The sequence below is a fragment of the Convolutriloba macropyga genome, chromosome 2 (genome assembly GCF_964194025.1).
Source record: "Convolutriloba macropyga chromosome 2, txConMacr16.3, whole genome shotgun sequence".
NCBI classification, from domain to species: Eukaryota; Metazoa; Xenacoelomorpha; order Acoela; family Convolutidae; genus Convolutriloba; species Convolutriloba macropyga.
The window spans coordinates 36,584,290-36,607,113 of NC_134469.1; the positions used below are offsets into that span (position 1 = coordinate 36,584,290).

Consider the following 22,824-nt stretch of genomic DNA (forward strand, 5'->3'; position numbering starts at 1 on the left):
CAATTTTTCGGCTTTCGAGTCGTTTCCGGAATTCTTCCTGCTATGTTTTTTACTTCTTCGAACAAAAAAATATTTCGCTTCACCTCATTTTGCCGCTTTTTCAACATTTTGCGTGAAATCTTTCTGACTTCTCTCTGCTAGTCTCTCTCATCCTGCTAAAAGTGATTTTGAACATCAGTTGATCAGCAAAGCAATTCAAAATGAACAGAGTCAGTATAAAAAATTGAAGTCAGAAATAGAAACGTGATAAACCCATAAAGCCCAATTTTAGATGCCCGCTATTTGAACGTCGTTCCTATGAGTCTTATTACCATCTCTAATGCTTATTGGTTTTGATAGTAGCCCCTGTAGCATCTCTCTAAGAAACGGAAGTATGTTCAACTACGAAATGCCATCAAAATAAATCGGACTTAAAAAATGTTTTTGTACAAAACTCTTTTTTTTCAATATCTATTCTTTCAATCCCAATCATGCTTATTGGTATCAACGGCGGCTATTTTCCGGCAATCTGCCGGGAGTGTTTTTTTTTCAATATCTTCTATTCTTTCAATCCCAATCATGTTTATTGGAATCAGCGGCGGTTATTTTCCGGCCATCTGCCGGGTATGTTTTTATCCGATAAACTTTTAGGTTACCATCGATTGAAAAGTTGCGAGGACAAAGATGATTTACCTCAATGTTGAACTCGTTATTATATAGATTGGGTAAGTCCTATTTGAATTTTGATCTGTTTGCGTTCTCAATCGTGATTTCTAAATTGAGAATTTACAATCTAGACGAACATAAAAGTAATTACTGTTTGAGATTTAGTTTGCAAATGGGATAGATCTCTTTTTGCATTTTTTTCGAGTGTGCAGTCTATTGAATTCAAGAAATTTGATATCGCTTAAGTGAATCTTTTTCGATTGAATTTTGTCCGTTGTTAAGATTTTATCAAAGTTTAAATGAAAGTATATCATCTTCTTTGAAGCATTCTATCTACGCTTCGATTGGTAGAAAATTGAGACAAGATTGTGGATCACGGTTGTTGGACCGTTATGAGCCTCCTTGTTGCAATTTTCTTTCAATACTGTGCCGCTCGAGCTCTTTCGATGTGATTCTCAATGTTGAATCTTACGAATATAATTGATTAGGTTTTAATTAAATTGGGAAATGCAAAAACAATATTTTAAATTAAACTTTTCAAGAAAAATTAGAGTTAATTCTAGAGTCATGAAAGAGTTCGGAAAAGATAGTGTTGAATTTTGTTTGTATGAGAATAGATTGCTTTAAATCGTCTCTCTGTTAGTTTGCTTTGAATGTTATTATGGATTTATTGATTTATAACTTTATTGATTTTTGCATTAGTTTTCGTTGCTGCTTGCTAGTTTGTTGCCATTTTCCAATTTGACAAAAACTGTACCGAAGAATTTGTCAGTGTATGTTAAAAGGCTCAGTCGATACAAAATTTGGCTCTTTTAGAAACAATCAATCAAATTTCTGTGTCCCAATTGGGCCTCATTGAATGAGGGACGCCTGGGTTTAGGTGAAAAGTTTTATGGTTTTTGTTTTATGAATCTTTGGTGTTTTCGTTTTTTACTGCTATTTTTTCTTTTTTAGTTGAAAATTAAATTCGACTGCAAGGATAATCTAACGTCAATTGATCATCTTTCATAGCGGCTTTTCTACCTATTTTTTTCAGTAGTTCATCGCGTTTTACAATTTTAAAATACATCCTCTGCTGCCCATTTGATCAAAATTGAACAAAAATTGGGAATAAGTGGGCCTCCTGGTTCAATTTATAAAAGTTCTTAAAAGACATCTCAATTGTGGTTTCAAGTTTACATAAATTTTTGTTATGAACAATTTTGCTCGATCTGTTTGTAGAGGTATGCCGAGATACAGAAAGAGAACAACGAGTTGATGAACATTCGGGACAGACAGGAGATGAAGATAAACGAGTTGGCTAATCGGGTCAGGGCGTTAGAGAATGAAAATGATACCCTGAGTCAGTCAGAGAGAAGAGCCAACTACACCATAGAAACACTGAGAGATGGTTAGTGGATGCTTAAATTGGCAATATGTACTGTTCAACTTAATTGAGACGTAGTTACTTCTTATTAAAAGCCGTGAGCGATGGTGAGGCTAATATTGATGTTAATGTATTTTGTTTACAATTCAAAGAATATGAATTTCATTCTGTGCGCTCCTTTCATGCAACCCAAAGGATTTGGAGTTTATTGTGGTGCTGTCATTTTATAGCAGGAAGAAGAGTGTTGGCGGAGCGTCTTTTTCAGAATAATTCTTATTAGAGTGTATCTAAGTCGGGAACTGCCGGACATGAAAATTTGGTTTTCAGGTCGGATTTCCAAACAAATTGAAGAGCTGATATAAATGAGAATCCTTTTCTTTTCATACTGCATTTTAAGAGAACAAAGAGAGGTGTTTAAAACTTTTCGCTTAGCGAGCTAATATTGTCAATGTTTAATAGCGGCTCTCCTTTTTACAATTCAAAGAATGTGAATTGTATTGGGGCGCTGTATGTTAAGATTGATCACACATTTTCATAATTTTTTAAGTCAAATTGGAGTATTGATTTTTGTCACGCCGAAACAGGAAGTGGAGCGAAAACGCGAAAGCGAGTAGTTTTGTGGCGTGAAATTTTTTTTACTGAAAAAACGGTGTTTGAACAAAAATTCGCTTTCTCAATAGTGGTTTTTTGTTCATATGCGGCAATTTCACTTTGATTTTTTACTGTTTTTTAATTTTTTGGATCGGATTTTTTTTCTAAATGGTTTTCCCAATTCACTCATAGTCAGGTTTAGGTCTAGTTTTTTGTCTAGTAAATGAAAATTCTTTGAATTGTACATCAGGACTTGTCCTGCAATGTTTTTTTTTAAATTCGCTCAGCTTTTGATCACTTTCTTCTTTTTAACATAAGTCACGATTTTCACGCTTGACTTCTGTCTTACTTCACTCACTGTTTCAACTGAATGAATTTTAAGTTCTTTTACGCATTGAATTACACAGTGTAGTGAGTACGGTCAAAGTCAAAAGGGCAAAATCAAAAGATGGAATAATTATATAAAGCCCGGTCATTCAGTCATTATTCATTAGGTTATCAAAGTTCATTAAAGCGATTGCTAGCTGGCGTTAGTATTATGCTTAATAGCCTTTAGTTTAGAAGCTGGATCGAGTGCAATCTTAGAATCTAACCCAATGCGCAGAATTTACACACCAAATAAGAACACTTTGAAAAATTTTGTCAATTTCTATCTCTTTTTTCTTTTGTTTCAATAACAATGGGTGTCAAGCGGGTCAACAGCGGCTATTTTCCGGCAATTTGGCGGCTATGTTTGAAATTTTAAAAATTGTGTGAGAGACAGGTGGGACATCTATTGGCCTTCTGTTGGATTTTACCACTCGAATGGGCGTAATTTTCTTGAAGTTTTACTACTCAAAGGGGAGCATGGGTTCTCTTGAGGTTTTTTAAGCTGAAGCAAGTTCATTTATGACTTTTGTTGTTGAACGTTGACTTCTATCTGCGATTAATAGACTTAAGCAGTAGTTTAGTTTCTAATATATAGTGAGTAGTTTTCTTCCCATACTCCTCCCGATCCAAACTACAGACACCTCAACCTTCCTCAACTTCCCACCTCACCACTCAACCCCCCCCCCCCCCCACACACACACACACACACACACGACCTGCACATCACACCCTCTATCGACTACCCCCACCTACCACCCCACTGCCAAACATTCCCCCCCCCACCCCAACTACCACTGAACTCGCCCCTCCCACCTACTCCCCACCTCCTACCCCCACCCGCCCAAGCCTAGCTACCCCTACCTAACCAACCCCAAACCTCCCTTTCACTCCACTTAACTACCACCAGCCAGATAGCGAATCCCTGAACAAAAAATTGAATTATCAGTATTTTATAAACAGTAGTTTTATTAGGCAGTTCAGCGAGTAACATTGCCGATGTACATTTTGCTGAGCGAGAAAAGTTTTTTGATCATGTGTTGCGTTCAGTGCTTGACTTTTGTAAAAATTATTTTTAGTCGATGATCTTTTATTATCGCCCTCTGAAATTGATGCCACGGTGTCTTTAGAGCCTGATAATGCATGTCAAGCAGACAATGGGCGAATACTTCAATCGTACTCTTCTTCAAAAATCAGGGTTATGTCAATTATTTCATGCCTTGAGTGCCTCATTGTTATGTGATTTTTTGGCAGTTTTTGTCCAATTCTCCGTTTTTTATTCCTGTTTTTGTCCAAATTACTAGAAGGTCTTCTTTTGCGACTTCAAGAACATCTTTTGATTTTTTTGATGCTTCGGATCTTTGAACCCTGTTTTTACTTTTTAGTTTCTCTCAAAGGGAAGCAATTATTGTAAACATGGGTGTACTTTTATGCAAAATTTTTGCTTGACCGTTTTTTGACTTTGCCAAAACGCCCTTAACTTTCTGCGTCTTGAGCGATCTAAAGATCTTTCATTCAAAATTTCAAGCAGCTGAACTCAATTGGAGGCAATTTAATACTAAAAGTTAAATGATAAGTGCGCCGAAACTGGTGCCATTTATAATTTTAAATCTTAATAGTGGTTATTTATTAACATCTAATGAGGCTATGTGAAGCCTCGAGTGAATTTCTTAGTCCCATTCAGACTACAACCCCTCCAATGAAGCAGGCGCAGCAGTTGGTTAGAATTCTCACTAGTCCTTCGAGAGCAATTCTTCTGACGTAAGTCTGTTATGTTTTAATCTATGCAGCAGGATGGATATTTATTTTTTCAGCCTCAATTATTGAATAATAAAATGTGTTTGTCTTTACTTCATTTTTACAATTTGTTTCAGTATATTTTTTGTTTTTTTTTAAATCAATTTGTCCATATTTTCCACATTTTAGCAGTTATCATTCTAGCTGTTTGCTAAGACCTTTAGTTTTATTTGCTGTGCTTTTATCAGTTAATAATTTGGATATTATTTTTGTTGTTTTGTTGTTTTTTGGTTTTCCTGACACTTTGCTGCAATTAATTTCAAATATTTTGACTGAGTCCAATTTTGTGCGAATTTTCTTCGGGCATCGGTTTTGGTTTTAAACCGGGTTTTTTTCTTTGAATAATTTTCGATAAATAATTCTTGTCATTAATTCAATTTTTGCTATTTTTGTTTAAATTCATTTTGTCTATGATAGCTCCAACAAGAGACAAGAGAATCTTTGAATCTTTTTTCTTAATTGCTTTGAATCCAATTTAAAAAATGTGTTTTGAGTCCTAATTCTCTATATTCTTCCCTTGAAAGGTTGAGTTTAGTTTCAGAATATTATTTGCCTTTTGCTTTCACAATGTGTCTTTTGGGTCGCAGAGTTAATTGCCGAGATTGCGGACTTCTAAGTGTTTAAGACCATCATCACAAGTTTCTTCATTGCAATCGTCAGCCCGGCAGGTTTTTTGAGCCTATAAATCCATCCTAAGAACTCTGGCTTTTTTAAACTTTCACAGATATGTTTTTGATAACAAATTTTTTGCGGCATCAAGAGTTAGCTATTTTTGTTTTTCGAAATTATATCTTAGGATTTCAATCGTTGCAACCTTTATCTTACAGGTTTCTGAAAGATGTCGTAATCGGTTTTATGTTAGCTTGTTTCATTGATGTCAACTCTCAGTTCTCTCTCGTTGTCAGAGGACAAAATTTTTATCAAATGTTTTTTTTTCAAATCTCTCAGTGAAAATATAATGTTTTTGACTGCAACTATGGTTTTGTTCGTGAAATTCTGACGCTTCTAGATGTTTCTGGAGTTCTTTCGCGTATGTTCTTTGTTTCTTCGTCAAATTCTTTTTGGTTGCGTTCTTTATTGCTCATCTTTTTTTTTAGTTTAATGAGTTATTTCATTATAATTTTGTTCTGTCTGTTTTTTGACCTATTAGTTTTTCAACATCCTAAGACTTGGCCATTTTTTGACGTTAGCAAATTTTTTTTTCAACATGAATTTTTGCGGTATCAAGATTGCGGTGATTTTCTCTGTCAAAGTTATAATTTTTTTTAGAACTGTGGTTTTTTGTATTGTTACTGAATGATATTGTAATAGTTTTTATTTTAATCTGCTCCCGTGCTGTCAATGCTCACAGCTTTCGTGGTGTGAAATTTCCCAGTTTTTTAAAAGCAAATATGGCGAGGTAAAGAGTTTTTGTTTTAAGACAAACGGTAATGGTTTCGGCTGCAATTACGGTTTTATTTGCTGAATTTTTGACGCTTCGAATCACTTCCGGAGTTCTTCTGGCTGTGTTTTTATATAGAATGTAATATTCTTTAAAGCGGAGTTTTGATCCATAAGCAATAGCAAAGGAAATTAGCGTGTAAACCAATTTTTTCTGAGAGATTGAAGTTTACTGTTCATTTGCTGCCTTGAATGATTGACTTTGTGATTTTTGGTATCTTTTCGACATTCTGGTGCTTTTAACTTAATGTTTTAGCCGTTTGTTCGTCGATTTAGCTTATTTGTTTTGCTTGTATTTTGTTTTTTTGTAAAAATTTGTCTTGACCAAGGCTGTAATAAAATGAGCCCCAGAAGTGTTTCGGTGAGCCTAACAAAGGTTTTTGAAGGGAATGACTTTTTTCAATCAGTGTGTACGGATGTGGATTTTCAATCAGACATTGATTTCTCAGGTTTTTTTTACTTGCCGTTGTATTCTTTTGCACAAATCAAATCAAAAAGAAAGCGGTGATTTCAGTGGTTGTTGTGAAGGCCGAGCATTAACGATTTCCTCAAAACATTCATTCCTCAAAACATTAAAACAATATTTATGTCGACATATTTCGTTTCTAAATTTCATACATCTGTAAACGTGTAAGAAGAGCCCCCAAACGTGCGAACAGGCTGACCGGGTTAAAGTCTTAACAAAACGAGGTCACTAAAACTGCTGTATACCAAAACTGCGTTTTACACCTGGTAACAACAAAGGTTAGTTTGACTTTTCTAAAAAATCACAGCTGCTGCCACTTATACGGAAGTGAAATGAAAGAACTAAGACTCGTTAATTTTCGCATAGATCTGATTCCACGCACTTCAAAGCTTAATAAAAGTAAGTGTGTGTGTGTCGCAGATTGCTGTGAACAATCAGAAAATGAAGCCTGGGCTTTGTTGTGATCATAGAAACCGGGTTCAGTTTTGTGGAAAAACGGGAGCTCTAGCTTCAGCAGAACACCAGAGATTTTAGTTGAAGTCAGGTTGGCTTCGAAAGAACTAAGAAAACTGTTTTCACAAGGAAATCCAGTCTGCCAAACAATCTCACTTGAGCAGTAAAATACTGTGTCTTGCTAACGTGAAATTTGTAATTTATCTTATCATCGATTTGGTCTTGAAAGTTTGAGTAACTTGAGAGAAAGGAAATTAAAGAACCTCGTATAGCTGAACATTAGGGTGACAAAAATTCACCTTCTTTGACCATACGAAGGACTTATAATCAGTTCGTTGAAAATAATAGGCGGTGAAAGATAGATTTTAAGTTCAGACTTGAGTTTTCCAAACCAAAAACCTATATGCTACTTAGTCTCTATGGCTTCGGCCCCAGTGACTAACGAAGGACCTCTGTTTTGGTCAACAATTCAAGTCCGCTCATGGCAAAAGACGGGTTCTCCTCTGTGAATTGTGTTCTATTCTGAAACCGAATGTACCCCCTTAGATTCGTTTATAAACATAAACAGTGAGCAACCAATAGGGATACAAATTTTGGTTTTGAATAGCCCCAAATTGAATTTTTGAGTTATTAACCGAAACTCGGAAATTTATTTGATTATTTAATTGGAACTTACTGAGAAGTTCCAGCAATTGATTTGATTATTCAGCAAAACTGAACGATTAGTTATTTGAACTAATAAAACAACGTTTAATGCAACGGTAATATACAGAATAACGGATATAAAGTTACCAAAGCGAATTGCACAACTTAGTATCCCGACAGCTTGTAAACCGCTAATAACGAACTGGGCGGTATAAAACTTTCCTTGTCATTGATAGGAAAGCAGCCGTTACATTTGGTCCGCCGAGCCGGACAGTGGAATACAAACTGCTGTCTAATCTTGAACAAAACAGAAGGACAACGAAGCAATTCGAGTTGCACAGTCAAACAACGTTGAGGTGCGAACTTTGCCGAAAACAAAACCACGGGACAGAAAAGCATCAAGCTGCGGCGTCAAAGTAAACAAATTGTGACTCGGTCTCGTAGTCACAGCAACCTTGAGAGACAAATCAAGCACTGCGCAAAGCAGGTTGAGCTAAAGGAGAAAGAAGGCTACGAACTGATCAAAAATAAGGATCGGCCTAGCAAAGTTAAAACAGTATATAACCAAATTTTGCAATTCGATATCAACCTAGAGAAGCTACTTGACAAGAGGGGTGATATCTTCAACAATTTGGAATTCTACCGACGACACAAAATCCAACAACGCGAATTTTTCATCAACTTAGAAGCCGATTGGTTGCCATATATCCACGGCCAGACAAGCATGGCGGATCAGCAGAATCAGACCCCTCTCCACAGCAGGGCTGCAGAGTCAAATGATAAAGTTCCAAGATCTATGGGAGAAACATCCCAAGTTTCAGTTAAGAAGCAACAAAGGGAAAACCAGCATAACGAGTCCAAAGCGTCTTCCGATAAAAGGGCAAAGAAAGCAGAGACGCTTGCAGCTCTAGACGGAGAATTTAACACCAAAATGCGTCTGAGAAAAATTGAATATGAGATGAAGCAAAAGGAGCTCGAGATGGAACTGCACCGTTTGGAGGAAGTAGGTGCGCTCAAACTGCAATACTGAATTATTGAGTTATTAACCTAAACTCAGAAATTTATTTGATTATTTAATTGGAACTTACTGAGAAGTTCAAGCAATTGATTTGATTATTCAGCAAAGCTGAACGATTAGTTATTTGGACTAATAAAACCACGTTTAATGCAACGGTAATTTACAGAATAGCGGATATAAAGTTACAAAAGCGAATTGCACAACTTAGTATCCCGACAGCTTGTAAACCGCTAATAACGAACTGGGCGGTATAAAACTTTCCTTGTCATTGATAGGAAAGCAGCCGTTACAGTTGTTGATCATTTTTTCCTTTTATATCTATATTCGTTTTACTTACTAATTTAAAATCTTCGGTATTTTTTTCGGGCTTTTGTTATCTACTTTTTGTGACCTTCTGTGTTTCTTATTCAATAATAACTGGTTTCTTAATGGGGTTCTAATTTTTTTGAATTTCTTGAAATCTTGAATTGTTCTGCTTCTTTCGGTTCGTTTTTCACTGTTTTGTTTCAACAGGAGCATCACTAAAGAATTTTACCAAGAATTTAAGGCTAAATTATTATTTATAATTATTGACTGAGAATCAATCGGTGCCTCATTCCAACAGATCTACGCCTGTGAACGTGAATAAAGAGCCGTGAATTTACTCGGCTTATGTTTCCTTGTACTATTACAAAACTTGTAATGCTTTTTCTAGCTTTTGAATTTGTTTTTGATTGCCGTTTCTATTCTTCCTTAAATTTTTTATGGCATTTGTGGAGGTTCAGTATTCATAATAGTTGTTCTAGTTGTTTAGTCATAGTTATGGCTAATTTTCTCCTTCGAGTCGTTTCGGGAATTCTCCCGGCTATGTTTTAAGATCTGTTCACTTATCATGATTTTTGAAGTCAAATTAGAGTAGTGATTTTGGTCACGCCGAAACAGGAAGTGGAGCGAAAAAGCGAGTGGTTTTGCGGCGTGAAATTTTTCCCCTCTAAATTTAAAGTAGAGTGAGAAAACGGTGTTTGAAAGAAAATTCGCTTTCTCGCTAGTGGTTTTCTGTTCTCATGTGGCTATTTCACTTTGGTTTTTTTCGTTTTTCAATTTTTTGGATTGGGTTTTTTCTAAATTGTTTTCGCAATTCCTTCATAGTTCATTCTAGGCCTAGTGTTTTGATAGAATCAAATTTACATTTCTCTCTAGTTGGTTTTTTTCGCTAGCGGCATCGGGAGCTTATGGGGATCTGTTTTATGTAAACAGGATCTTTTTAGTATCGGTGACAGCAAAGTGAAATTTTTATTGTTTGTATTCCTATATTTCCAAAATTCATTATTTTGGGTCGCATACTTGATTGCACATCTTTTTTAGTTTCATGAGTTATTAAATTATAATTTTGTCTTTTCTTTTTGAACGTTTTATTAATTTCAACATCCTTAAAATTTTGCCATTTTTCATTGTTAGCAAATGTTTTTTCAACATAAATTTTTGCGGTATCAAGAATGCTGTGATTTTCTGTCAAAGTTATAATTTTTAGAACGGTCGTTTTCTGTATCGTTACTGAATGATGTTGTAATTGTTTTTTATCGCATGCTGTCAATGCTCAAATCTCGTGGTGTGAATTTTCTCAGTTTTTTAAGACAAGTATGGCGATGTAAAGAATTATTGTTTTAAGACAAACGGTAATGGTTTTGGCTGCAATTACGGTTTTCATTTGCGGAATTTCTGGCGCTTCGGATCACTTCCGGAGTTCTTCTGGCTATTTTTTTTATATAGAATGTACTAATTTTTCAAGCGGAGTTTTGAACGAAAAGCGAAAGCAAAAGAAATCAGCGTGTGAACCAATTTTTACTGAGAGGTTGAAGTTTACTGTTCATTTGCTGCCTTGAATGATTGACTTTATGAGTTTTGTTATCTTTTCGATATACTAGTGCATTTAAACTAATGTTTTAGCCGTTTTTTCGTCAATTTAGCTTACTTGTTTTGCTTGTATTTTGCTTCTCCGTAAAGAACTACTTTGACCAAGGCTGTATTAAAATAAGCCCCAGAAGTGTTTCGGTGAGCCTAACAAAGGGTTTCAATTCAAGGGAATGACTTTATTCAATCAGTTTGTACGGATGAGGCTTTTCATTGAGACAATGCTTTTCTCAGGTTTTTACCTGCGTTTGTAATCTTTTGTACAAATCAAATCAAAAAGAAAGCGGTGATTCCAGTGGTTGTTGACTGTCTTTATCTTATATCTTGTTTGATTATATTCGTTTGATTTACTGAAATAAGCAAGTTTGGTGTTTTTTGGGTTATTTATTTCTACTTTCTGTGGCCTTTTGTGGTTGCTTTTCATTGATAACTGGTTTAATGAGGTTTTACATTTTTCTTTCTAGCTTTCTCGCTAGTGGTTTCTAATATTCTCACTAGTTTTTTTTTGTTCACATGAGTCAATTTCAATTTAGTTTTTGCTGTTTTTTTTGATTTTTTGGATTGGATTTTCTGTAATTGGCTTTCGCAATGCATGCATTGTTCATTCTAGGCTTAGTTTTTAGTTAATCAAATTAACATTTCTCGGAAATTGTTTTTTGTTCTCGCTAGCGGCATGGGGAGCTTATGGTGATCGGTTTTATGTCATGAGGATCTTTTTAGTAGCTGTGACAGCAAAGTGAAATTATTAGTGTGTGTAGTCCTAGTTTTTTTTCGAAGATTGATTATTTTGGGTAGCATACTTGGTTGTGCATATTTTTTTTGGTTTCATGAGTTATTTAATTATAATTTTGTCCTGTCTGTTTTTGAACCTATTAGTAATTCAAACATCCGAACGATTTGGCCAATTTTGAACGTTAGCAAATTTTTTAACATAAATTTTTGCGGTATCAAGTTTGCGGTGATTTTCTCTGTCAAAGTTATACTTTTTTAGAACGGTCTTTTTCTGTATTGTTACTGAATGATGTTGTAATTGTTTTTTTTTTCATCTGCTCCCATGCTGTCAATGCTAAAATCTCTCTTGGTGTGAAATTTCCCAGTTTTTTAGAAAGAGAATATAGCGAGTTAAAGAATTTGTTTTAAGACAAACGGTAATGGTTTCGGCTGAAATTACGGTTTTTTTTGCGGAATTTTGACGCTTCGAAACACTTCCGGAGTTCTTCTGGCTTTGTTTTTTAGATAAGGTACTGTTTTTAATACATTTTTGATAACATTTAATACATAAGGTACTGTTTTTTCAAACGGAGTTTTGACCGAAAAGGGAAAGAGAAAAATTGGCGGGTGAACCAATTTTTTCTGAAAAATTGAAGTTTACTGTTCTTTTGCTGCCCTGTCTTTGTGAATTTTGATAGCCTTTTGACATACTGGTGCATTTAACCTAATGTTTTAGCCGTTTGTTTGTCGATTTAGCTTATGTTTAGCTTGTATTTTTTTTCTGTAAAAACTTATCTTGACCAAGGCTATATTAAAATGTCCCCCAGAAGTGTTCCGGTGAACCTAACAAAGGTTTTCAAGGGAATGACTTTTTCAATCAGTGTGTACGGATGTGGCTTTTCAATCAGACAATGCTTTTCTCAGGTTTTTTACTTGCCGTTGTATTTTTTTGCACAAATCAAAAGGAAAGTGGTGATTCCAGTGGTTGTTTATTATTTTTTTATATCTATATTCGTTTTCGGTATTTTTTCGAGCTATTGGTAACTACTTTTTTTTACCTTTTGTGTCTGTTATTCAATGATAATTGGTTTCTTAATGGAGTTTTAATTTTTTGGTATAATCTTCCAATGTTGTGCTTATTTCGGTTCGTTTTTCGCTGTTTTGTTTCAACAGGAACATCACTGAACAATTTTACCGGGGATTTAAGGCTAAATGATCATTTATAATTGTTTCCAACTTTTTTCTTTGTCAGTTTTCAAATTTGTTTTTTACTATTTTTTCAATCTGTCGTAACCTCTGCATTTAGTGTTTGAAAACTTTTTGTGTTTTTCGCTGATTTCAATGATGATTTGTCGCCATAATCGTTGTTTGACTTCATGAGTTGTTAAAAACATCTCTTAAGTCTTTTTCCTTTACGCTCCGGGTTTTTGTTTGCTGTTGATTTTTCATTTAATGTAGTGCAGTTCTGAAGTTATGTTCGATTTATTATTACAATCTTTTTAACTGATAATTATGACTGAATTAACCGATATTTATATAGTGCTCCTTTTACAATTCAAAGAATTTGAATTGTATTGGGGCTCTGCCTTTTTTTAATATCTGTTCACACATTTTCATGATTTTTGAAGTCAAATTGGAGTAGTGATTTTGATCACAACGAAACAGGAAATGGAGCGAATAAGTGGGTGGTTTTGCGGCGAGTGAGAAAACGGTGTTTGAACAAAAATTCGCTTTCTCGCTAGTGGTTTTTTTTCACATGAGGCAATTTCACTTGGTTTTACTGTTTTTTTTTTTCAATTTTTTTTATTGGTTTTTTTCTAAATGATTTTATCGAGCCATTCATTGTTCTTTCTAGGCCTAGTTTTTTTGTTAAGTATCAAATTTACATTTCTCGCAAGTTGTTTTCTGTTCAGACATTTTGACATTGATTTTTTTTGTTTTTTTTTATCTGGTTTTTTAGAAGTAGTTTTCAATGAATGTCTAGTCAATGAAAGTTGCTCGGCAGAGCAGTTCAATGAAAGTTGCTCAGCAAAACAATTCAAAATGAACAAATTCGGTATCAAAAAAGAAATCAGAAATAGAAATTTGGTAAACCCATAAAGCCAGATTTTAGATGCCCGTTACTCAAACTTTGTTCTTTGTTACCATCTCCAATGCTTATTGGTGTTTATACTAGACCCTGTGTGCTCCTATTACGAAACAGGAGAATGTTCAGCTCCAAAATGACATCAAAATAGTTCGCACTATAAAATTGTTTTTACAAAAATCATTTTTTCCCTATTTTTCAATCCCAGTCTTGGTTCTGGGAATCAAAGGCGGCTATTTTCCGGCAATAATAATAATAATAATAATAATAATAATAATAATAATAATAATAATAATAATAATAATAATAATAATAATAATAATAATAATAATGAATTCAACCAAACATGGTTACAACCATCTTGATAGTCCCCTGATTAGGGGAGAAATCAAATTTCAGTGATTATAATTTCTCGAAAACTTTCCATCCTGAAGGGTAACTTTTATATTTGAATCTTTTCACTGCCTCCGCTTCCAAAAAGCTCTTCACTTCTGTTCGATACTGACATGGATTTTTTGTGGTGAATAGTTAGAAAAACTTAAGTTGAGACAAAGAATTACTGAATCGGGCCACTCTGTTAAAGTAATTATCTTCAGAACGTTTCCGAAATGTTTTTCTGGCTTCAATAAAAAATTTTTCACTTGATCTGGTCTTTGGACAACCAAAAGTTATTGGCCAGTAGTCTGAGGCATTCATAGAAGTTAAGCCCTCTAAAATCTTGCTAAGCAGAGTTAGGTCGTTACGAACTAGAAAATAACTGACTGGCAACAGGCGATTTCGAATTAGGCTCTGATCGTATTCTTTGTCACCCAAAATTGAACGGCAAGTTATCCATTTTAAACATTATATTTGCAGTCTCTCTAAGCGTTGAAGATACTGTGGTCCTGGGTTCCAGACATTTGACGCATAAAAGTCCGCAGAGAATATATATGTTTTCACCAATGTGCATTTGACAGTTTCTTTTGTGGTGCGGGGTATAACTCTTCTTAAATGATTCAGTTTTTGAAATCCTTTCTTTATGGCTATTTCAAGGTGACAATTCCAAGTCATGCTGGACGTAAAAATTAAACCGAGGTCTTTATCTGCCGGGTATGTTCATCATTGAGGAAAAGAACTATTTAATCCAGAAAAAAAGCAATTTTTTGAGGTTGTGGATTGTGTCAATTGTGAATGTCAGCCAATTCCGGAATTTTTTCAGCTGTTCTTTTTTGCCAGTTCTGCTACGACCGTATTAGCTCACATCCAATTCAAATCTGCAAGTTTCGGAATCTGGTGTAAAACATCATACTCGAGCCGAAACGTAAATGACGACAAGACTACTCGTGTGAGACTGTGCGTAGCACAGAATATTCCAACACGTTTGTCAAACTTTTTAGTTGCCCTCAAAGGAAGTTTGTAGCAATTATATTAGTCCTGTGGTGTTTTTGTGCAGTTTTTCGCTTGACCGATTTTTTTTCTGGCCCTTTTCAACTTTTCGTTCCCTAAAAACGGATATACAGGTAAAACCCGCAGGGTATTAAGGCGCTGAGAAGCTCTCAGTCTTACTAGTCTCTAAGTATGCAATTCAGTGCAACTGTTGAGGAGACATTTCATGGTATGAAGGGCGGGTCTTACAAATTTTGACTCCCTCGGTCACCCCCCCCCCTCCCTCCCTCCCTCCCTCCACAACACCACAACACTCCCCGTCCACCCTCCTCCACTTGTCGATTTGGTCTTTTGGACTCCCCCTCTCGTCCAGTTCTCACAACCCTACCCCTCCTCGCTTGAACCCCCCACCCCTAAATGCTAGCATCCGTAAACCCCCAGCTAGCTACTACCGAAGCCAAACGCTCGCTGGTCGTTTGAGAGCAATTTGCGCGATGGTAGTCGGTTATGGTTGTTAGTTGGTTTTTTGATTTTGGGTAGTGCATACGTTGACTTACCAATGTCATGTCTCTGTCAAATGATTGGAATCATTGACAGTAACTATTATATTTTGTAAACATTAATGTAATTTTTATCGGGGCAGTGGGAGTAATTTTCTTGTCAAGTGAATGAATGATTAACCTGTTGGACTTACCAATAAATTGTAGTTATATATTAACAGAGCTCGAGTCGCATTTGTTGCGTCTGTGCTCACTGGAAGAGGAAGTAATACAAAAGGATCAGTTGTCAGAAGCTCTGCAGAGGATGAAGGACGAATTCAGAGACATGGAACAAGAAATGCGACTTCAAAAACAAAAGGCCACTGCTGTTACCAGTCTCAACCTCTTGAACGGTAACAGCTCTGGTGTCCACGTTGGAACTTCAATTTCCAACGTGTCCAGTCCTGTTAACGCATCACACAATTCCCTAATTTCACAACGATTGTTAGCCCAACAAACGAACCCATCTCAACCACAGGGTACAACAGCGGTGAAATCCGATACTATTGATTCAAATGGAGTCGATTCCACCGCCGAAAACGCCAACAATATTCAAACAACAGACAGCAGTATGGCGAACAATAACAATACAATTGTGAATGGTGTGAAGGGCGAGACGGTGGACGGTGCAGCTACTGAGAATCAATCGGTGCCTCATTCCAACAGATCTACGCCTGTGAACGTGAATAAAGAGCCATCTAGTCCAAATCAGAGCTTTAACACTGGCAGATCTACTGCAGTCAATGGCAGATCGGGCAATTTGAGCATTGGTGCATTAAATTCAACCGTCATATACTCGAGTAAGTTCACATTTTTCGCTCAGCCATAGTAAAAATTTCCAACATTTAGACAAAATGGAGCGTGATAACACTATTTAATAGCTGCGATAGCGATAGCCGTAAAAAGTCATTCAGTTTTTTTTTGATAATTTTTGCTAGCTTGTATATTATTAATAGCCGCGTCCTCAAATCCAGGCGGCTATTATAGCGCTCCTAATTTTTTTATAGCTGCGAAGCTGTAAGCTGAGCGTAGCTATATTGCGGTGCTCTTGGTTTTTTTACGACTCGAAGAGGAGTATTGGTTTTCTTAAGGTTTTTTTTTTTACCGGAAGTACTATTCGTTCAGACGCTGTTTTGACCTAAAAGCGAAAGTGAGAAAAATTGCCGTGTGAACTAATTTTTTCTGAGCGAGAGAAGTTTTTTGATCATGCGCTGCGTTTAGTGAATGACTTTTTGACTTTGAAAAGTAGTTTTTGACTGAATGGCACATATAGATAACCGTTTTTTCGTCTAAGTGGCCCATTTTTTTTGCTTGTAATTTGGGTTTTTGTAGAAATGATTTTTATTCGATGCTATATTGAAATGTAAACCTTGGAAATTAATAGCACAGTGTTTTGCAGAGCCTGAAAACGCGTTTCAAGTTCAAAATTGGCATAAATTTCTTGATTTTTTAATTAATTTTTGGCTTTTTTCCTATTATTTTCTTCATTTTTGGATCTTTTAGCCGTTTTTTGGCAAAAATCAGTCAATATGACAACTTCCCGTTGACAATTCATATACTCGATGCCTCTTTTTACCTGGATGTATTTTTGTTTTATAAAATTGTACATATGCTAATCCGATTTTGGTAGTTTTTTTCCTATTTTTCTCAGTTTTTTGTCTGTATTTTGGTTTTAATTACCAGAAATATTCTTTTTGTGCAACATGAGGGTCTTTAATTTCGTTTCAATAAAAACGTCAATAATTTTTTGCGTTAATTTTTTGAAAATTAGTTAAATGTTTTTTATAAATGCAGTCCTAAAAATTTTTTGACCTTTTATTGCAAAATGTTTCGTATGTTTGTTTTCTGCTTTTTGATCTGTTCAGGAGGATAGATTTTTGTCTCGGATGTATCGTTGTGTTTTCTATGTCTCGAATGCTGAAAAATGAAATGGTGTTAGTTTTTCTTGTTTTTTTAAATTTGATTTTTAAACTTTGAAAACTTTTAAACTTTGATTTTAACTTTCAAAAATCAAGAATTAGTCTTTGTTAGGGTGTTCCTTACATTGTGTCCATATTGTTCACATTCTAGCTTGTGTCATTCTATCTCTGTCCTGGCACCTACATTTATACTGGTTTTATTGATTTTTTCAGTTATTAACAAATTGAATGATTTCGGCTTTTTCTTAGATTTTCGTCATTTCTTTGGGTTGCAATTGATTTCATTCAACATAAGGCAGTACTAAGTGTTTACTAGAAAGCCTTTTCCAGAATTGCTACTTATTACTTTTTATTGTTTTTTTTCCGACCTTGGTATTGTTCTTAAACATTTTTTTTGCCTTTAAATATTACTCGGTTGCTTTTCTATGATTATTTTAATTTTTGATTTAGTTTGAAATCATGTTGTCTAGCATATATACAAGAAGAAAAAAGTGTATGTTGTTTTTGTCTTAATTGCACTGATGAGAAATCTAACTGTAGTAGTTTTCTGATTCTTAACTTTGAGCATTATTTTTTGAAAAATTTAATTTTGTTTCTAAGTGTATTATCTGAGATTATTTTGAGATTAGAATCATGAAATATTTGAGGGAAGTTGATAGTACTGTCAGCTTTTTGAGACTATCAGTGTTTTCACTATCCTATTTATTTTGCACTTATCCTTAGCAAACGTTTTCAATAATAAATATTTTTGGGGCATTTTGTTTCTCTTGGTGACAGTGGTTTAAATTTCACCAATTTTTAGATCAGACCTGGGAGGGGGGGGGGGGGGTTAATGAGTTTATGGTTTATTAAAAAAAGGTAATGGTTTCAGCTGCAATTAGGGTTTTTGTCAAGTTTTTACGCTTCGAGTCGCTTCCGGAATTCTTCCGGCTATGTTTTTTTGTTTCGTCGTCTGACGCTCTTTTTTCGTTTTACATTTGTTCACACAGCAAAGCTGAAAAAGTAAAAATTTTTTGATTGACTTCCTCTCACTTTACATAGCTTTTTGAGTTTTTTTCGTTTTTGAAACTTGTCTACATTGTCTATAAGGTTATTTCAGACTAAAATTATAATTTTCAGCTTGCTTTGATAGCGTTTCGAAGGTTTTGGTAATTAAAGGGAGTTTTATGCTAATTTGAAGGTTTCAATAATGTCGGGCGAACTGCTACCGAATGATCAGCAAGCGTTTTGCGTCGGTAGTAGCCTGCTGCTAGGGACGCTAGCATTAGGGGATGGGAATGGAGTGGGGTGGGGGGGTGGGTGAGGTTGGAAGCCTGGACGAGGGCTTGGGGACTCAAAAATCCAGAAAGAAGGGTGGAAGGAGGATAGGTTGGCGTTGAGTGGGGGGAGGGTAACTGAGTGTGGTCAAAATCTTAGTTAAAACCGCCCTCCACAACAGGATTATATGTATGCTCAAAACAGTGAACCCCCCACTACGCTATCCTCGCCCATTTTTTCCTATTAATCAGAAAGGTGCTTGATACTTGAGTTTACCGGAACTGAGACGGTTAACCGAAACTGTATTGAGGAGACAAATATTCCTGTTGTGAAGGGCGGTTATTAAACTCAAGATTTTGGCTCAACTGATTTACCCTCCCCCAACCACCCTCCCCTATTCACCACCAACCCACTCACCTCACCACTACTCCTTGCACCCTTCTTTCAGGCTATTTTTATCACAACCCCCTCGTCTCTCAATTATTTTCTCAATTAATTCATAGTCCTTTCTAGGTCTAGTTTTTCTCTGTTTAGTCAATGAAAATTTTTTGAATTGTACGTCAGGACTTGTCCTGCTATGTTTTTTTGTTTCGTCGTCTGACGCTCTTTTTTCGTTTTACATTTGTTCACACAGCAAAGCTGAAGTCAAATTTTCTGAATGACTTCCTCCTCTCACTAACGGCATTTGCGCGCGTATCGTCATTTCTCACTCGCTCTAGCAAAAGTTTTTAGGTTATTTGCGTGATTAGATTTTGATCATACGTGACTTACCTCACTCAATAAAATGACTTTTGCACTTTAAAAACTTAAAAAGTTTAATTTGAATTAGTTTAAGGTCAAATGAACTCATATGTGCAGTAAAGGTCCGTAATAAGAGGCTTCTGTGGAATGAATTTTAACAAGCTTTACCAATTTATCGCTAAATGTTTTTTTACCTAGCTTTTTGAGCGGCGTCGATTTTTTTTTCAATTTAGATCTGTATCTGTTTCTATCTCTATTATATGGCACTCAGGTCTATTCTTTCGCAGCTTTTCCGGCAATCTGCCGGCTATGTTTTACAATTCAAAGAATTTGAATTGTATTGGGTGCTCTCTTTTTTTAATTGCTCTTGAACGCAGTTCATAGCAATTATTGTAAACGTGTGTGTCTTTTTTTATGCAAATCTTTCGCTTGACAATTTTGCGCTTTTCTTCTAGAACATTCTTTGACTTCTCAAGTGACCTTTTCACGCTTTCGTTCATCATTTTTGAGTGATCTCTAGTGCTCCGAAGTTGCTAATATAAAATCGGTTGCGGCATAGCACAATTAACTGACTTGTAGCGCAGTGGTTAGTGAGGGTGGCCATGGATCCAGAGGTCAGTGGTTGGAATCCCGGTGGGGTCAAAGTTTTTTGCACCCATTAAGAAAAACTGATCTAGGCTAGAGCCCCTGATGAATTAAATTGCCTCGCATGTCGTTCAAGAGCAATTCTTCCGACATTTGTCGGTTTATGTTTTAAGATCTGTTCACACATTTTCATGATTTTTGAAGTCAAATTGGAGCAGTGATTTTGGTCACGCCGAAACAGGAGGTGGAGCGAAAAAGCGAGTGGTTTTGTGGCGTGAAATTTTTTCGTTGTAAATAGTGGTTTTTTGTTCACATGAGGCAATTTCACTTTGATTTTTACAGTTTTTATCGATTTTTTGGATCAGATTTTTTTCTAAATGGTTTTCCCAAACCATTCATATTGGGACTTGTCCTGCTATGTGTTTTTACTTCGTCTAACAGATTTTCGTTTCGTCTTACCCTGACTTCTTGGAACTGACTTTTTCAATTGACTTCTGAACTCACTTATTGAACTTTATGAAAATTTACTTGTTAAATGTCAATAGTGTGCATCTAAGTAGTGCCAAACATATATGCCCTAATTCTTGATTATTAGAGTCTTGAGTTTTTGTTTTTGAATATTATTTTTGGGATCTTCTCCGTTTGCGCCCCCAGTACGTTATGCGCCCCAGTTACAGAGCACGTGCCATTACATAGTAAGTCATTACGTAAAAAATATTTCACGTGCATCTGAGGGGTGCAAATAATATGCGGCCACTAAACTGAGGGGGCACAAACGGAAGAAATTCTAATTTTGAAAAGCCCTATTAGGGCTTTCTCCTTATAGAGCTTATGTGTCACTAAAATGACAGTCCAAAGCTGACCCAAAAAGTCTAGTGGTCTATTAAAGGACTGGTGGTCGATCTGTCTATCTAATCTCTTTAGTTGTTTCAATTCATGGAAGGCCCCAAGCGTCTATCGCGGCTGTTTTCCGGCAATCTTCCGACTATGTTTATTTTTTGTTTAATGTATCTATTTTCGAACATCTTGAATGTTCGGAATTGATATTTTTAGTGATTCGATTGTTCGATGTATGAATTGGTGACATACTCATGCATTATCCAAATGATTTCTTGGTGGATCTTATATTCTGGTAATTGGAGATGATGTACTTGCTCTCGAACAAAGTTGGAAGCAATTATTGCAATCGTGTGTCCTTTTAAGCGAAATTTTTGCTTAAACGTTTTGTGCGTTGAGTGATTTCTATCTAGTTAATATTTTTGTTTTTGCGTGATATAAGGTACTCTATCTCTATTGAAAATAAAGATACATATAGGAAATATCGCAAAAAATAAAGAAATCGGGCGTGAAAGAATTCACCCAAAGATAAAAACGTTCAAGCAAAAATTCTGCCTAAAAAGACACAACTGCAGCAGTAAACAATGTTGAATCGGACTGGTTGAGATTAAATGAGGCCAGCTTCCTTAAGCTTAGACTAAATTTTACTAAAACCAACTCTTCCTCAGTCGTCTTAGTGCAGTTCACCCTATATCAGAGGGTCATGCTTAATTGCCCTCAAAGGAAGTTTGAAGCAATTATTAGAAAGGTGTGTGCCTTCTAATGTAACATTCTCTTTACCATTTTTTGTTCTGATACGATTATAGGATTTGACATTACAAGGACCTGATAGCCGATTGGTTAATGCTGAAGTTAATCATTTTTAATAGCCGCATCAGCAATTCCAGGCGGCTATTATTGCGCTCCTATTTTTTTTACAATTCAAACAATTTGAATTGTGTTGGGGCGCTGTCTTTTTACGACTCGAAGAGGAGTATTGAAGAAGTCCTTTTTTTCAATCAATTTTATTGGAGTGAATTTTGAAGCGAGAAATGGAACGCGTGAAAAAATTTGGAGTGATTTTGGTGCTGAACAAAAGTGAAGAGCGGAGCGAAAAGAGAGTGGTTTTTGTTCATACCGCTGTTTTTGAGAGAGCGAGAAATTGAGGTGTGAAAAATTTCTGTAAGCGAGCAAATTTTTTTGTTCACGTGCGGAATTTTAAACTGTTTTTTCTCTATTTTTTGGTCAAGAGGTTTGGTTATGATTTGGTTTTAATTTTAGGCTGGGTTTGGTAGTGGATTGCAGATTTCTGAAAATTTATATGAATTTTATGCTAATGCGGATGTTTTCCATGTGTTTTGCTAATTTTTGGGCTAATTTTTACGATTTTTTCACCATTGTTTTGTTTTTCTGCTTCAAATGGGTTTTGAAGATACCCCTATTACTTGAGCAATTTTTAGTTAACACTTGGTTACAGCTTTGTGGATATGAAGCATTTTTTGTTGAGAAATATGACGAAAAATGTCGAAAATTGGAACTAATTTTCTTAATTTTTTTGCAGTTTTTCGGTTTTTTCTGTTCTTTAGACAAGTTTCTTAACCTATTATGACTTGCCTATTGTTTTGCGAGCATCTGGGTACCTTATTGGCTGAAAAGATTTTATGTTTAGATTTGTGTGCTCTTGTAATTATTAAAAATAACTTTTTTCCAGTGTTTTAGTCAAAGTTGTTTGTAAGAGCTTATTTTTTCATGATTTGGCTTCAAGTTTTTTTAAAAGACCTCATGTGGTTTTAGTAGTTGCTAGTTGCATTGGGGAAGTAATTGTGGCGGAGATAGTTTTTTGGGTATCAGTTTATGACAGAATTTGATCAGATTTTTAATCAATTTTTAATAGTTTTGATTTTTTTTACTTTTTTGTTTTATGGTTTTATTTCAAGATAATCGTGAATTATTGGATGCACGATTTGTCTGATGAGTAGTTGGATGGCATTTAAGTGGATTTCCACTTGGTGTCGTTTTCGGAATTTTTGCGGCTATGTTTTTGAGATCTGGTCGCACATTTTCATGATTTTTGAAGTCAAATTGGAGTAGTGATTTTGGTCACAACGAAACAGGAAATGGAGCGAAT

At 35.5% G+C, this 22,824-nt stretch overlaps 1 protein-coding gene across 1 annotated transcript in view; it reads left to right on the top strand.

Moving 5' to 3' along the window:
• Positions 1 to 22,824, top strand: part of LOC142335252 (uncharacterized) — a 46,997-nt gene that overhangs the window by 18,560 nt on the left and 5,613 nt on the right. The window contains exons 2-3 of the mRNA XM_075383673.1: positions 1,867 to 2,035; positions 15,561 to 16,178. Of these exons, the coding sequence (XP_075239788.1) occupies positions 1,867 to 2,035; positions 15,561 to 16,178 (787 nt within the window). The remainder of the gene's footprint in view (positions 1 to 1,866; positions 2,036 to 15,560; positions 16,179 to 22,824) is intronic.